Below are 14269 nucleotides of genomic sequence, written 5' to 3'. Positions count from 1 at the left end.
AAGTTAATATTAAGATCATTTTACTCGTCAATTATTACCCAAGGTCCAACTGAAATACTGACTACTGCTTTATCCCAATCTCTGAAAGACAGTCGTACAGTACATAAACAGGCTGGAGAGATTGGATATGGGGACTGTTACATACATACAGAGGATGAAAAGGTTGGATCAGGGGACTGTTATATAGATATAGAGGCTGGAGACATCGAGTGAGTCGTCTGTTACATACTTATAGAGGCTGGATCAGGGGACTGTTACATACTTATAGAGGCTGGATCAGGGGACTGTTACATACATATAGAGGCTGGAGACATCGAGAGAGTCGACTGTTACATACATATAGAGGCTGGATCAGGGGACCGTTACATACATATAGAGGCTGGAGACATCGAGAGGGTCGACTGTTACATACATACAGAGGCTGGATCAGGGGACTGTTACATACATATAGAGGCTGGATCAGGGGACTGTTACATACATATAGAGGCTGGATCAGAGGACTGTTACATACATATAGAGGCTGGATCAGGGGACTGTTACATACATATAGAGGCTGGATCAGGGGACTGTTACATACATATAGAGGCTGGATCAGGGGACTGTTACATACATATAGAGGCTGGATCAGAGGACTGTTACATACATATAGAGGCTGGATCAGGGGACTGTTACATACATATAGAGGCTGGATCAGGGGACTGTTACATACATATAAAGGCTGGATCAGGGGACTGTTACATACATACAGAGGCTGGATCAGGGGACTGTTACATACATACAGAGGCTGGATCAGGGGACTGTTACATACTTATAGAGGCTGGATCAGGGGACTGTGTCACGTCCTGGCCAGTATAAGGGTTAATTGTTATTGTAGTTTGGTCAGGACGTGGCAGAGGGTATTTGTTTGATGTGGTTCGGGGTGGTGTTTTTGTAGTAAGGGCATTTGATTTAGTATTCCGGGGTTTTTTGGGCACTGTTTGAGATTCATGTATTCTATGTTTAGTCTAGGTAGTCTGTTTCTATGTTGAGTTAATTGGGGTGGACTTCCAATTGAAGGCAGCTGTGTGGTGTTGCCTTTGATTGGAAGTCCTATATTAGTTGGGTGTGTTTGTCTGTGTGTTTGTGGGAGATTGTTCCGTGTATAGCATCAAGGCTTACAGGACTGTTTATTGTCGGTGTGTTTCTTTTGTATACGTGTTTATTTTTGGTTTTCCTTCTTTCCATATAATAAAGAAGATGAGTTTACACATACCTGCGGCATTTTGGTCCTCCTTAACCAACGACAACCGTGACAGACTGTTACATACATACAGAGGCTGGATCAGGGGACTGTTACATACATACAGAGGCTGGATCAGGGGACTGTTACATACATATAGAGGCTGGATCAGGGGACTGTTACATACATATAGAGGCTGGATCAGGGGACTGTTACATACATACAGAGCCTGGATCAGGGGACTGTTACATACATATAGAGGCTGGAGACATCGAGAGAGTCGACTGTTACATACATACAGAGCCTGGATCAGGGGACTGTTACATACATATAGAGGATGGATCAGGGGACTGTTACATACATATAGAGGCTGGATCAGGGGACTGTTACATACATACAGAGCCTGGATCAGGGGACTGTTAGAGGCTGGATCAGGGGACTGTTACATACATACAGAGGCTGGATCAGGGGACTGTTAGAGGCTGGATCAGGGGACTTTTACATACATATAGAGGCTGGATCAGAGGACTGTTACATACATATAGAGGCTGGATCAGGGGACTGCCACATTGGGCGCCCGTGGAGCAATTGTTGTGGGAGGTTAAGTGACTTGCTAAAGGGGAACAACAGCAGGCAATGGCATCTAGGATTTGATACCAGCAACCCTCTGATTGCTCGCTCACTTCCTGAAAGATTTTTTCCCTGTCAGACCCAGGATTCAAACTGACAACCCTCCGACTGCGAGCTCGCCTCTCCCGAGTGGTGCAGCGGTCTACGGCACTGCATCTCAATGCTAGAGGCGTCACTACAGACCCTGGTTCGATTCCAGGCTGTATCACAACCGGCCGTGATTGGGAGTCATGTAGGGCGGCGCACAATTGGCTCAGCGTCGTCCGGTGTAGGGTTTGGCCGGGGTAGGCCTTCATTGTAAATTAGAATTTGTTCTTAACTGACTTGCCTAGTTAAATAAAGGTAAAATAAATAATAAAAATAAGCGCTAGGCTACCTGCACCCCGTCACCTAAGTAAAGTACCTAAGTGTGGTTTACTTCACCTAAGTAAAGTACCTAAGTGTGGTTTACTTCACCTAAGTAAAGTACCTAAGTGTGGTTTACTTCACCTAAGTAAAGTACCTAAGTGTGGTTTACTTCACCTAAGTAAAGTACCTAAGTGTGGTTTACTTCACCTAAGTAAAGTACCTAAGTGTGGTTTACTTCACCTAAGTAAAGTACCTAAGTGTGGTTTACTTCACCTAAGTAAAGTACCTAAGTGTGGTTTACTTCACCTAAGTAAAGTACCTAAGTGTGGTTTACTTCACCTAAGTAAAGTACCTAAGTGTGGTTTACCATCAAATATGCCCAGACTAATTAGCGTGTACCTTCGGTGTTTGTCTTGTAGGCCTGACAGTGCTGCAGAAGATTCTGGATACGGCGGCAGAGAAGACGTGGCAGGTGACATCAGTGAACCTGGACAGTGGTATGGATCAGGTGGGCTTCCTGAAGGTGGTTCAGGACCTAGAGAAGAAGAAGGAGTACAACATCATCCTGGACTGTGAGCTGGAGAGACTCAACTTGATCCTCAACCTGGTAAATAACATCAGATAGATAGACAGTCCAGTGAATGAAAAAAGGGTGGTGACTATTGAGAGCTTAATGAATGAAGAGATGCTCCGTAAACTAGACAGATTAGTTCAGTAAATTGGAATGGATGGGTTCACTCCAACAAGAAGATCATGTAGCTAGAGTAACAACATAACCCTTCCTCCTTTTACTGAGTTTTACAACTCAAACTATTGACAAAGGTTCAGTTGCAAGGGTTCAGTTTGAACACTGTGTGGTATTGTTATAGTGTCTCTGTTCTATACTGGGCCCGTCTCTGGGGGACAGTGGAAGGAGGTTCGTAATGAAGACAAAGATAGATGTGTATGACTTGGATTCCATGCTGCTGCTGGAAGATCATATCATCATCCAGTTCTCCAGGGACAATATTGTTCCCTGGTACCATTTATATATTGTACTATAAATGGAATCACCACAGTACAGTGAGTAGATCTGGACTAAAACTATTCAAAAACCTAGCTAAAGAAACATTCATAGCAAACCTTTTTATAAATGTAGTCTATCTTGTTTGGGAGGGATAACAGTTCCTTTGAGCTATTTTGAATATGTAAAATCTCTTTAGTCCCGTTGGGCCAGTAACCGAGAGGTCGCTTGTTCAAATCCTTAAGACGACTCGGTGAAAAATCTGTCGATGTGCCCTTGAGCAAGGCACTTAACCCTAATTGCTCTTGTAAGTCGCTTTAGATAAGAGCTAAATGACTAAAATGTAAAAAATGTCATGGTTTCTGAATAGCAGAGAGCTAGTGAAATTAGTATATTCAAAAACATGTAGTTTACAGATAAGCATTTAGAAATATGGTCAGGCTCAATTATCCCTGCCGGCTGCTTCATTCTGTCTCCCAGAGGCGATCCCGGGCCTATCCATCACAGGTGTACTAGTGATTTTGATACAGATTGTGAACATGTAGTCATTAAAGCTCTAATTGGGCTTCCCACAGTGACAGATGCCAAATCCTTCCCAGCTCTCCACGGCGAGTTGTTCCAGCTGCCCCCTTTCTGCTGAGCACTGATATTTTACTCAGACATGCAGGCAGAGACAGGAGATGAGTAATTAGACAAGAACAATTAGCTTCTATTTGGGAGGACCGCAATACATTTTTTTTATGTAACATTTATTTAACTAGGCAAGTCAGTTAAGAACAAATTCTTATTTACAATGACGGCCTACCCAGGGCAAACCCTAACCCGGACGACACTGGGACAATTGTGCACCTCCCTATGGGACTCCCAATCACAGCCGGATGTGATACAGCCTGGATTCAAACCAGGGACTGTAGTGACGCCTCTTGCACTGAGATGTAGTGCCTTAAACTGCTGCGCCACTCAGGATTAATGGGACTCTTCAATCCACATCTGGAATGAAATAGCTTTATCTTCATTGACGTGTTGCGAAATGGACATAATTTCCCATTTTTGTTATGCTTTCCAGATCGCTGCTCAGAAGAAGAACCTGAAAAATTACCACTACATATTGGCAAACCTGGTAAGTCTAGCCCTCTCTGAAACAATTGAAGCTTTAATGCAACATGCAGGCTCCAATGTATTTCATTGTAATCTATTTTCACTCCATCTGAAATGTCTTCATTGTAGATATTGCTGGAACTCCCAGTCAAGACAACTCTACTGTGAAATTGATAGTATTTTTTTGTTGTTGTTCTGATCACGACACTACAGACGCCCCTATTGAGAAGTAAAATAACACTGTACCTTCATCCCCACTGAACGATTAAAAACATGTAAGCACAACTGTAGTTTCATCTTTTGCAGAATTGATGGAAACCATTTTTTTTTTACTAATCTATGGTGGCGTTGTTCCATGTATTGGTACCTCTTCATCTTCTCTGTATCTGGCAGACCATAGAGCTTCTGCTTGTCTGTGCAGAACACAATGTAGGCAGATTGCTGATTACCCGCTGAGCAAGTATATTATCATTTCTACTCCTTTAAGGCAATTGTAGTGCTCTGAGCTTCTTTTTATGTGTGTGTGTGTGTGTGTGTGTGTGTGTGTGTGTGTGTGTGTGGTTCTTTGCGTAACTTAACAGAAGTTAGTTTTCCATTATTATTAATGAGCTCAATTCATTGCTTCATGTTAATATTCATTGGTCACCAGACCTAATCAGTTCCTAGATATCAGCAGTAGTAGGTAGAAGGGACTCTGTTAGAATGATTCTGCATTCCACACATATCCAGTTGTACTGAAGTATAGTTGCCTCGTAAGTCATTCTATGTCTAGGGTTGCCTCTCACGTTAGCATAGCTTCATATAGAGATCAACCACCCGAGCCACTGCCTGTTCACCCCGAGGTCAGTACAGGTGCATCAAAGCTGGGACTGAGAGACTGAAAAACAGCTTCTATGTCAAGGCCATCAGACTGTTAAACAGCCGTCACTAAGACATTAGAGGCTGTTGCCTGTAGGCATAGACTAGGAATCACTGGCCACTTTATGGAATGGAATACTAGTCACTTTAATAATGTTTACATATCTATCATCTCATGTGTATATACTGTATTCTATAATATTCTATGGTATCTCATTCACTTAGTAATGCTTACATATGTTGCATTACTCATCTCATATGTATATATGGTTTTCTATACTATTCTACTGTATCTTAGTCCGTTCCGCTCTGACATCATATGTATATAGTCTTAATTCATTCCTATTTAGATTTGTGTGTATTGGGTATATGTTGTGTAATTTGTTAGATATTACTTGTTAGATATTACTGCACTGTCGGAGCTAAAAGCACAGGCATTTCGCTTCACCCACAATGACATCTGCTAATCAACGTGTATGTGACCAATAAAATGTGATTTGATTTGAGATCTGAGGTCAACTGTCGCCCATTAAGCAACAAGCTAGCCGCTTGCTCTAGTGGTATGTCGTCTTGTGTTACTCACAGTACTTCACCAGGAAAGGATGCTGTACGTTTTGCTTAAGAGTTGCATGTCAGGAGCGTGGTCTAAACATGCACTCCAGAGGGCTCAACTCAGAGATCTAGAAACATTTGTTGTGGTAGAACACATAAAGTACACTGTGAAATACAGAAAAAAAAACGTTGACTTTACCGGCAGGATTGTTACATTTATAACCGAATTGTGCCGCAGGAAACATGATTATAAAGGTGGCAAGATGCAACACTCCGCGGTTCCTTACCATTTCAACCATTTGCCAGATGGGGCACACACTCACACACACGCACACACACACACACACACACACACACACACACACACTCACACACACACACACACACACACACACACACACACACACACACACACACACACACACACACACACACGCGCACACACACACACACTCACACACACACACACACTCACACACACACACACACACTCACACACACACACACACACACACACACACACGCACACACACACACGCACACACACACATGCTCGCACACACTCACACGCACGCGCACACACACGCACGCGCGCGCACACACACACACTCACACACACGCACGCGCGCACACACGCACACCCATGCTCGCACACACACACTCACACGCACGCGCGCACATACACACACACACACACACACACACACACACACACACACATGCTCACACACACACACACTCACATGCACGCGCACACACACACGCACACGCATGTGCACACACACACACATGCTCGCACACACACACACACACACACACACACAAACACACTCATACTCCCTCTGTTTATTGATTAAGTCTATGTAACGAGATGTGATCTTAGTTATCAGCCTGTGAAGACTCCCTAAACTTCCAACAGTCTTCTTGTTATTTATAGCCTCGGGGGGTAAGAATGTGATCTGTGACTTTCTATCATTCAAATAAAGCATTCAAAGAACGTTTGCTGAAGCCTGTTTCCGAGGCTAGCTGCAGCGTGACTCCAGCTGGGTAAGTTTAATGTAGTTAGACGTTCTTACTCTGGAGATGCAGGTAATTAAATGCAAACAAGGTGAGGGGAGCCTCTCCCACTTGGTTGTCCACCATATCCCTAAGTCAATCAAAGATAGCACGAGGAACAATTCAATTTGAAGATCCGGAATAACCTCTGACAAGCTGATTTGTAATTACATGTCCTTGTTCCACTTGTGTAATAACCTAGACCGCTAAACCCTTATTACAGTATAATTACATAGTATTTACATAGTAATTACATGTAACTACTATGTTATAAATACATGTATTACTATTTAGTTACATCTTCATTAGTATACACTTAAGGTGAAGTGTTACCGAAGTTCCATTTTGAAGTCGTCAGGCTGTGTGTCTGATGTGTGTTTTAATGGACTGTACACACTTCCTTGAACGCTCAGAGACTGTGGGAGTGCTGTCCTGTGTTTGACTTGATTATATCTGCATGACTACAAGGAGTCAAATGTCTAAATCAAAATAGTAAAAGAGGGCAGATGCAGTTGAAAAGACATCTGCTTGTCAAACTGTAGAATACTGGTTTTCATTTCCTGCTTCATAGATTTGTAGTGATTGCCTGGACCTGCCAACTGGGCACAGACATCAGTTCAACGTCTAGTTTTGATTTACGTTTGGTTGAGTTGTCAACTAATGTATATTCAATGTGAAATCAACAAAAACAGTCACCATGTCAATGGATATAGGTAAAAATGTGGCTGAAAATATTCAAAATTCCCCTTACGTTGATGACTTTATTCAAATCCAATCAGTTTTCCATGTTGATTCAACGTCAGCACATTGACTTTTTGTTGTTGAAATGACGTGGAAACAACGTTGAGTCAACAAGTTTTTGCCCAGTGGGTGACTTCTCGAGTGGGGTTGAACAGCTGAATAGCAGCTCTATCTAAATCCAAGCTTTCAATAGCAACACTCTGAAAAAACACTGTCATCCAATGATCTGCTCCATGCTTACGGCCATGTTTGGTTCTGTTTTGTTTACTTAGCTTAAGTTTGCTTCTGTTCTATGGTAAGAATGTGATTCCTTCTTTCTCAGGGATTTTTGGACATGAATTTCACTGAGTTCCAGAAGAGTGGTGCCAACATCACCGGGTTCCAACTAATGAACTACTCAGACGAAAATGTCAACAAGGCCATAGAGGAGTGGGTGGACTTTGACAGCAAAGACCTTAAGCTACCCAAGAGAAGACTGAAGGTATGATCAAACTGTCTCGGAGATCTTTCCATTTATGTTCTCAAGGTTTCAATAAACATATATCAGCCTCTAATGTTGCCTCGTCGGACTTGCCCTCTTAGTACACAGGAGCCCTCACATACGACGGAGTGAGCGTCATGGCAACCGCCTTTCAGAACCTCCGGAAGCAGCGTATTGACATCTCCCGGCGAGGCAACGCTGGCGAGTGTCTGGCCAACCCACCAGCTCCCTGGGGCCAGGGTATCGACATCCAGAGAGCCCTACAGCAGGTAGGTAGATAGCACCACTCACTCCACAGCCACAGAGAATAGAAGGACTAGGCTTCATGTATGACTATGAGAAATACTGTACAATAGAAAACAATACTAGCTTTAATTAAGTACTATTGTGTTAAACTCTCAGTTAAATGCAAACTTGTGAGCTATATGTACAGTACAGTAATCCTTAAATAGTTATCTTGTGACCTGTAGACTTGTAGGATTTCAAATGTTATGTTAGACATCATGCGATGTCAACACAACCAGCTGGTAATATTGGAATCCTGAAATAGCAATCTTGTGTTCTTGAGATAAGAAAAGGACATTTCTGCAGTTTTTGCTCCTAGCTATAATATAATCATACAGTATTGTGTAAAATATATATTATATCGGTGGTCGGCAAGGGATTTTTTTGGGGGTCTCACCAAAATGTTTAATGAAAAAAATATATATAATTATAGGATTTTAGCTTTTGGTCAAAAAGGACTGATAAATCACCAGGAAATCACTAAAATTGAGTTTAATTTAGGAAATCTGTTCCCAAGTATTCCCACCAATATAAAAAGGAGACGTTATAACGTCATCAAAGAAATCTCTTTTCCCCCCGACCATCCGCTAAGACAAAAATTGTCCCGCAGCTGAATCTAGTTGCCTACCCTTGTATTAGGTGTTGATTTCTTTGCGTACTGTAGCTACTTAAAACGACTTGAGCATTATTCGTTTTTCAGATTCCAGGTTGCACAGATACAGGTCTCAGAGAGTTAACAGTTCTTCATACCAATCCTGGTCAATATCTGGTTTGTCCTACAGGTTCGAATTGAGGGCTTGACTGGACATGTCCAGTTTAACGAGAAAGGCCATCGGATCAACTACACGGTCAGCGTCATGGAGCTGAGCCCGAGTGGACCGCTGAAGGTGAACTGAGACTTGTCCATAACCTCTATAATTATCAATCAACCACTTTTTATCCTCCTCAGGGGAAATCTGTTGTTTTAGATAGTTAGATAGGATACTGTATGACACTTGACCTTACGAGTAGGAGTACTCCATCAGAGAACATCACCCTCAATGGACTCATCATCTCAACTGTAATTTTCTGTACACATTGTTTTCATCTTAACTACAAATCCTTTTTTAAGACACTTTGTTCCAAAAAAAACTTTACTAGTCATTCACTAGCATTGTGCCCAGCAACAAGAAGCGCTGGAGCCAAATTGAACCACTGGAGCCAAATTGAACCCGCTGGAGCCAAATTGAACCACTGGAGCCAAATTGAACCCGCTGGAGCCAAATTGAACCGCTGGAGCCAAATTGAACCGCTGGAGCCAAATTGAACCGCTGGAGCCAAATTGAACCGCTGGAGCCAAATTGAACCACTGGAGCCAAATTGAACCGCTGGAGCAAAATTAAACCACTGGAGCCAAATTGAACCGCTGGAGCCAAATTGTCAATCAGAAAATGAATTACCCTAGCTCTTCAAGTTTCAAGTTTCTAATATATCCATGTATATTTCATATGAGAAAATGCACAGCATATCAGAGTAAATAAACTCAGCAAAAAAAAGAAATGTCACTTTTTCAGGACCCTGTCTTTCAAAGATAATTTGTAAGATTATCTTTGAAAGACAGGGTCCTGAAAAAGTGATAATTGTAAAAATCCAAATAACTTCACAAATCTTCATTGTAAAGGGTTTAAACACTGTTTCCCATGCTTGTTCAATGAACCATGAACAATTAATGAACATGCACCTGTTGGAACGTTCGTTAAGACACTAACAGCTTACAGACGGTAGACAATTAAGGTCACAGTTATGAAAACTTAGGTCACTAAAGAGGCCTTTCTACTGACTCTGAAAAACACCAAAAGAAAGATGCCCATGGTCCCTGCTCATCTGCGTGAACGGGCCTTAGGCATGCTGCAAGGAGGCACGAGGTCTGCAGATGTGGCCAGGGCAATAAATTGCAATGTCCGTACTGTGAGATGCCTAAGATAGTGCTACAGGTAGACTGGACGGACAGCTGATTGTCCTTGCAGTGCAGACCACGTGTAACAACACCTGCACAGGATCGGTACATCCGAACATCACACCTGCGGGACAGGTACAGGATGACAACAACAATTGCCCAAGTTACACCAGGAACGCATAATCACTCCATCAGTGCTCAGGCTGTCTGCAATAGGCTGAGAGAGGCTGGACTGAGAGCTTGTAGGCCTGTTGTAAGGCAGGTCCTCACCAGACATCACCGGCAACAACGTTGCCTATAGGCACCAACCCATCGTCGCTGGACCAGACAGGACCGGAAAAAAGTGCTCTTCACTGACGAGTCGCAGTTTTGTCTCACCAGGGGTGATGGTCGGATTCGCGTTTATCGTCGAAGGAATGAGCGTTAGACCGAGGCCTGTACTCTGGAGCGGGATCGATTTGGAGGTGGAGGGTCCGTCATGGTCTGGGGCGGTGTGTCACAGCCTCATCGAACTGAGCTTGCTGTCATTGCAGGGAATCTCAATGCTGTGCCTTTCAGGGAAGACATCCTCCTCCCTCATGTGGTACCCTTCCTGCAGGCTCATCCTGACATGACCCTCCAGCATGACAATGCCACCAGCCATATTGCTCGTTCTGTGCGTGATTTTCTGCAAGACAGGAATGTCAGTGTTTTGCCATGGCCAGCGAAGATCTCGGATCTCAATCCCATTGAGCACGTCTGGGACCTGTTGGATCGGAGGGTGAGGGCTAGGGCCATTCCCCCCCCCACAGAAATATCCGGGAACTTGCAGGTGCCTTGGTGGAAGAGTGGGGTAACATCTCACAGCAAGAACTGGCAAATCTGGTGCAGTCCATGAGGAGGAGATGCACTGCAGTACTTAATGCAGCTGGTGGCCACACCAGATACTGACTGTTACTTTTGATTTTGACCCCCCCCCCCCCTTTGTTCAGGGACACATTATTCAATTTCTGTTAGTCACATGTCTATGGAACTTGTTCAGTTTATGTCTCAGTTGTTGAATTTTGTTATGTTCATACAAATATTTACACATGTTAAGTTTGCTGAAAATAAACGCAGTTGACAGTGAGGACGTTTCTTTTTTTGCTGGGTTTACATGAAAGCAACCAGCGGCTCATTGGCTATAGTACTCAGTGAACCAGAGTCTCATTGGCTATAGTACTCAGTGAACCAGAGTCTCATTGGCTATAGTACTCAGTGAACCAGAGTCTCATTGGCTATAGTACTCAGTGAACCAGAGTCTCATTGGCTATAGTACTCAGTGAACCAGAGTCTCATTGGCTATAGTACTCAGTGAACCAGAGTCTCATTGGCTATAGTACTCAGTGAACCAGTCTCATTGGCTATAGTACTCAGTGAACCAGAGTCTCATTGGCTATAGTACTCAGTGAACCAGAGTCTCATTGGCTATAGTACTCAGTGAACCAGAGTCTCATTGGCTATAGTACTCAGTGAACCAGAGTCTCATTGGCTATACTCAGTGAACCAGAGTCTCATTGGCTATACTCAGTGAACCAGTAGCTCATTGGCTATAGTACTCAGTGAACCAGCAGCTCATTGGCTATAGTACTCAGTGAACCAGCAGCTCATTGGCTATAGTACTCAGTGATCTTGCATACTGTATTTGGAGCAAATTCCTCGTATCATTTGGTATGCAAGATATTTGTACATAAAGATGACTCTCTTTAAAGTTATCACCGACAGTCTTACAACCTGAGAGTAAGATAATCTGGCCCTGATGTACAGTAGGAGGTGTTGGTTATCACTGAGTATAGCGTAAGGACTAGCTAGGGGATTAGCCATATGACTTAATGGATGTTCTTATGCCCAAACAAAGAGGTGTAATGGGTTTGCACTCAATAAATATATTGCATAAAGCTTACTTCATTATTCCAACATTTTTTTCACTGACGTTTCGTCTTTACAGCCTTCTTCAGTGTGTAGGTACAACTTTCTTTAATTCAAAACAGCATTTGTAGGGAACAGCAGATGGGTAGCAGGTGGTTCTAATCAGGGTTGCCACTCATCTGCCAATCAGGGATGTGGCTTTTCTGGTCTGCCTGTATACAAACTAGTCACAAAAAGATACACAATTATAGGGTACGGGAGAAGGGCACGAAGTACAACTCACAAATCAATCACCCCAGGTGTCCGCTCGCCTAAATACATCACGTCAATTGATGAGATAGCCCACCACAAAAGGCATCAGGCAAAGCCGTTCATAAATATTTGGGACCCTCATAAACGATATGCTAAATCTGATATGGACAGTGTTCTTATGCCCACGCTACATGTGTGTATAGGCTAATTGTGCTTCATACGTCAGTGATATTAATATTTCTTACGCTATAAATAGAGATGTATGATCTCCTCCGCTGTGTGTGTTGATACGCTGTGTCCTTTCTGACTGTAGGTGGGCTACTGGAACGAGAATGAGAACTATGTGAACACAGCGGTATACACACCGGTGGTTGAAGAATTCTTCGGACTGCAAAACAGGACCTACATAGTGACCAGTATCCTTGTGAGTCTCACTAGAATGAATGAATGACATTTTATTTTCGTGTCGAATCGGGATTAATTGATACATAAACAAACATTACAATAATTCACTGTGATAATTTAGTAATACTTCTTCTTCTAGCTTAACTGATAGGCTCAATGTTTCGATTCTGATAATGGGTTTCACTGACGAAAAAAGGACAATTGTTTGAGGCTGTGTTTGATATGGCTATACTGGAAAATAGGGATTTTTAGGTTGGATTCACACAGGGATAGAAATTAGTGGCAACTATCCCAGAAAAATTGGACAGTGAATTTATTTTAACTTTCATATCCAAATGGCAGGGTTTCTATTTTGTACAGCACATTCATCCATCTAAGCAATCCCTAAAATGGGCTATCATTACCAGTGGGTCAAGTCATCTACATGAGGGAGGGAAGGGGAGAGAGCGAAAAACAGAGAGAGAGAGAGAGAGAGAGAGAGAGAGAGGTAGAGAGCGAGAGAGAGAGCGAGAGGGAGAGAGTAAGGGATGGGGAGGGAGAGAGAGAGAGAGAGCGAGAGAGAGAGAGGAAGGGAGAGAGTAAGGGATGGGGAGCGAGAGTCCTTGCGTGTCTCAAAATGCTTCTGGCTAAATCTGAACTCTGAAATACTGTCCTTGTGAAACTATCTCAGCCCCATGATTTCCAGATTGTACTCTATGTTGTGTTCACCTGTGGCCTGGCCATGAGGGCTGTTTTCACAGCAGCTCTGTTCTGCTTTACCTGGAGGGCAGACCCAGAGCGCCTCTTTACAGTCATCCTGGCCTGGCCAGCCAGAAATAGCAGGAGTGCTGCTTGCCCATCAGATCTGAGTCACCCCACACTGAGGAGAAGGTGTGAGATTGTGTCCAGACCCCCGGGGGTGGCCACTTCCTCGCTATGAATAATGTAATTTGAAGTCCCCTTTGTATACACAAAGCAATTGACAGAAATTGGTGTGAAGCCCCATGGTTGTAAACAAGTTCATATATTATACCGTACCATGTACAACTTTTTTATCCAGGGCCCCCTTTTTAACATTTGAAAAACGTCACAAATGCCTTCCCCAAATGTTATTCAGCTACCAAATATGTTTTATTATGGTAATTTATATGAACCCTCAATTTAATTACATTATTCTCTTTTACAGAAAGTGATTAGATCAATTGATAGCGACAGAGTATCAGATTACTTTCCAAGCAAAGTCAGATAGATTTCTTTGACTCCTCAAATTTAGAAATGCGTAGCTCAGCTTCCGAATGTCATAAAGACTAACCAAAGTTATTCCCATATGCATCCGAGGGACTTCTTCCTCTGGTATTTTACCACTTGTTTCTAGCCCAATGCATCGCAGATTTATGCGTCGTTTCAGATTAGTATAAACAATTGCGAATTGTATTTCTTTTTTTTTATAATCTACGGTATGTACTTTTTTTACCCCTCAAAATCAAGGAAAGTCCCTGTGCTTTATCCCAGAGAAAGCTGTACAGGAAAGATTTATAT

General features: G+C 42.8%; 1 protein-coding gene across 3 annotated transcripts in view; it reads left to right on the top strand.

The window, feature by feature from the left end:
* Nucleotides 1-14269, top strand: part of gria1b (glutamate receptor, ionotropic, AMPA 1b) — a 101805-nt gene that overhangs the window by 61124 nt on the left and 26412 nt on the right. For all 3 annotated transcript variants that reach the window (XM_014198174.3, XM_014198173.3, XM_014198175.3), the window contains exons 4-9: nucleotides 2617-2804; nucleotides 4267-4320; nucleotides 7828-7986; nucleotides 8088-8255; nucleotides 9054-9158; nucleotides 12660-12770. In XM_014198174.3, the coding sequence (XP_014053649.1) occupies nucleotides 2617-2804; nucleotides 4267-4320; nucleotides 7828-7986; nucleotides 8088-8255; nucleotides 9054-9158; nucleotides 12660-12770 (785 nt within the window). The remainder of the gene's footprint in view (nucleotides 1-2616; nucleotides 2805-4266; nucleotides 4321-7827; nucleotides 7987-8087; nucleotides 8256-9053; nucleotides 9159-12659; nucleotides 12771-14269) is intronic.

This window comes from Salmo salar, chromosome 04, assembly GCF_965601325.2.
Source record: "Salmo salar chromosome 04, fSalSal1, whole genome shotgun sequence".
In the NCBI taxonomy this organism is placed as follows: Eukaryota; Metazoa; Chordata; class Actinopteri; order Salmoniformes; family Salmonidae; genus Salmo; species Salmo salar.
This window is presented reverse-complemented; position numbering and strand designations above follow the sequence as displayed.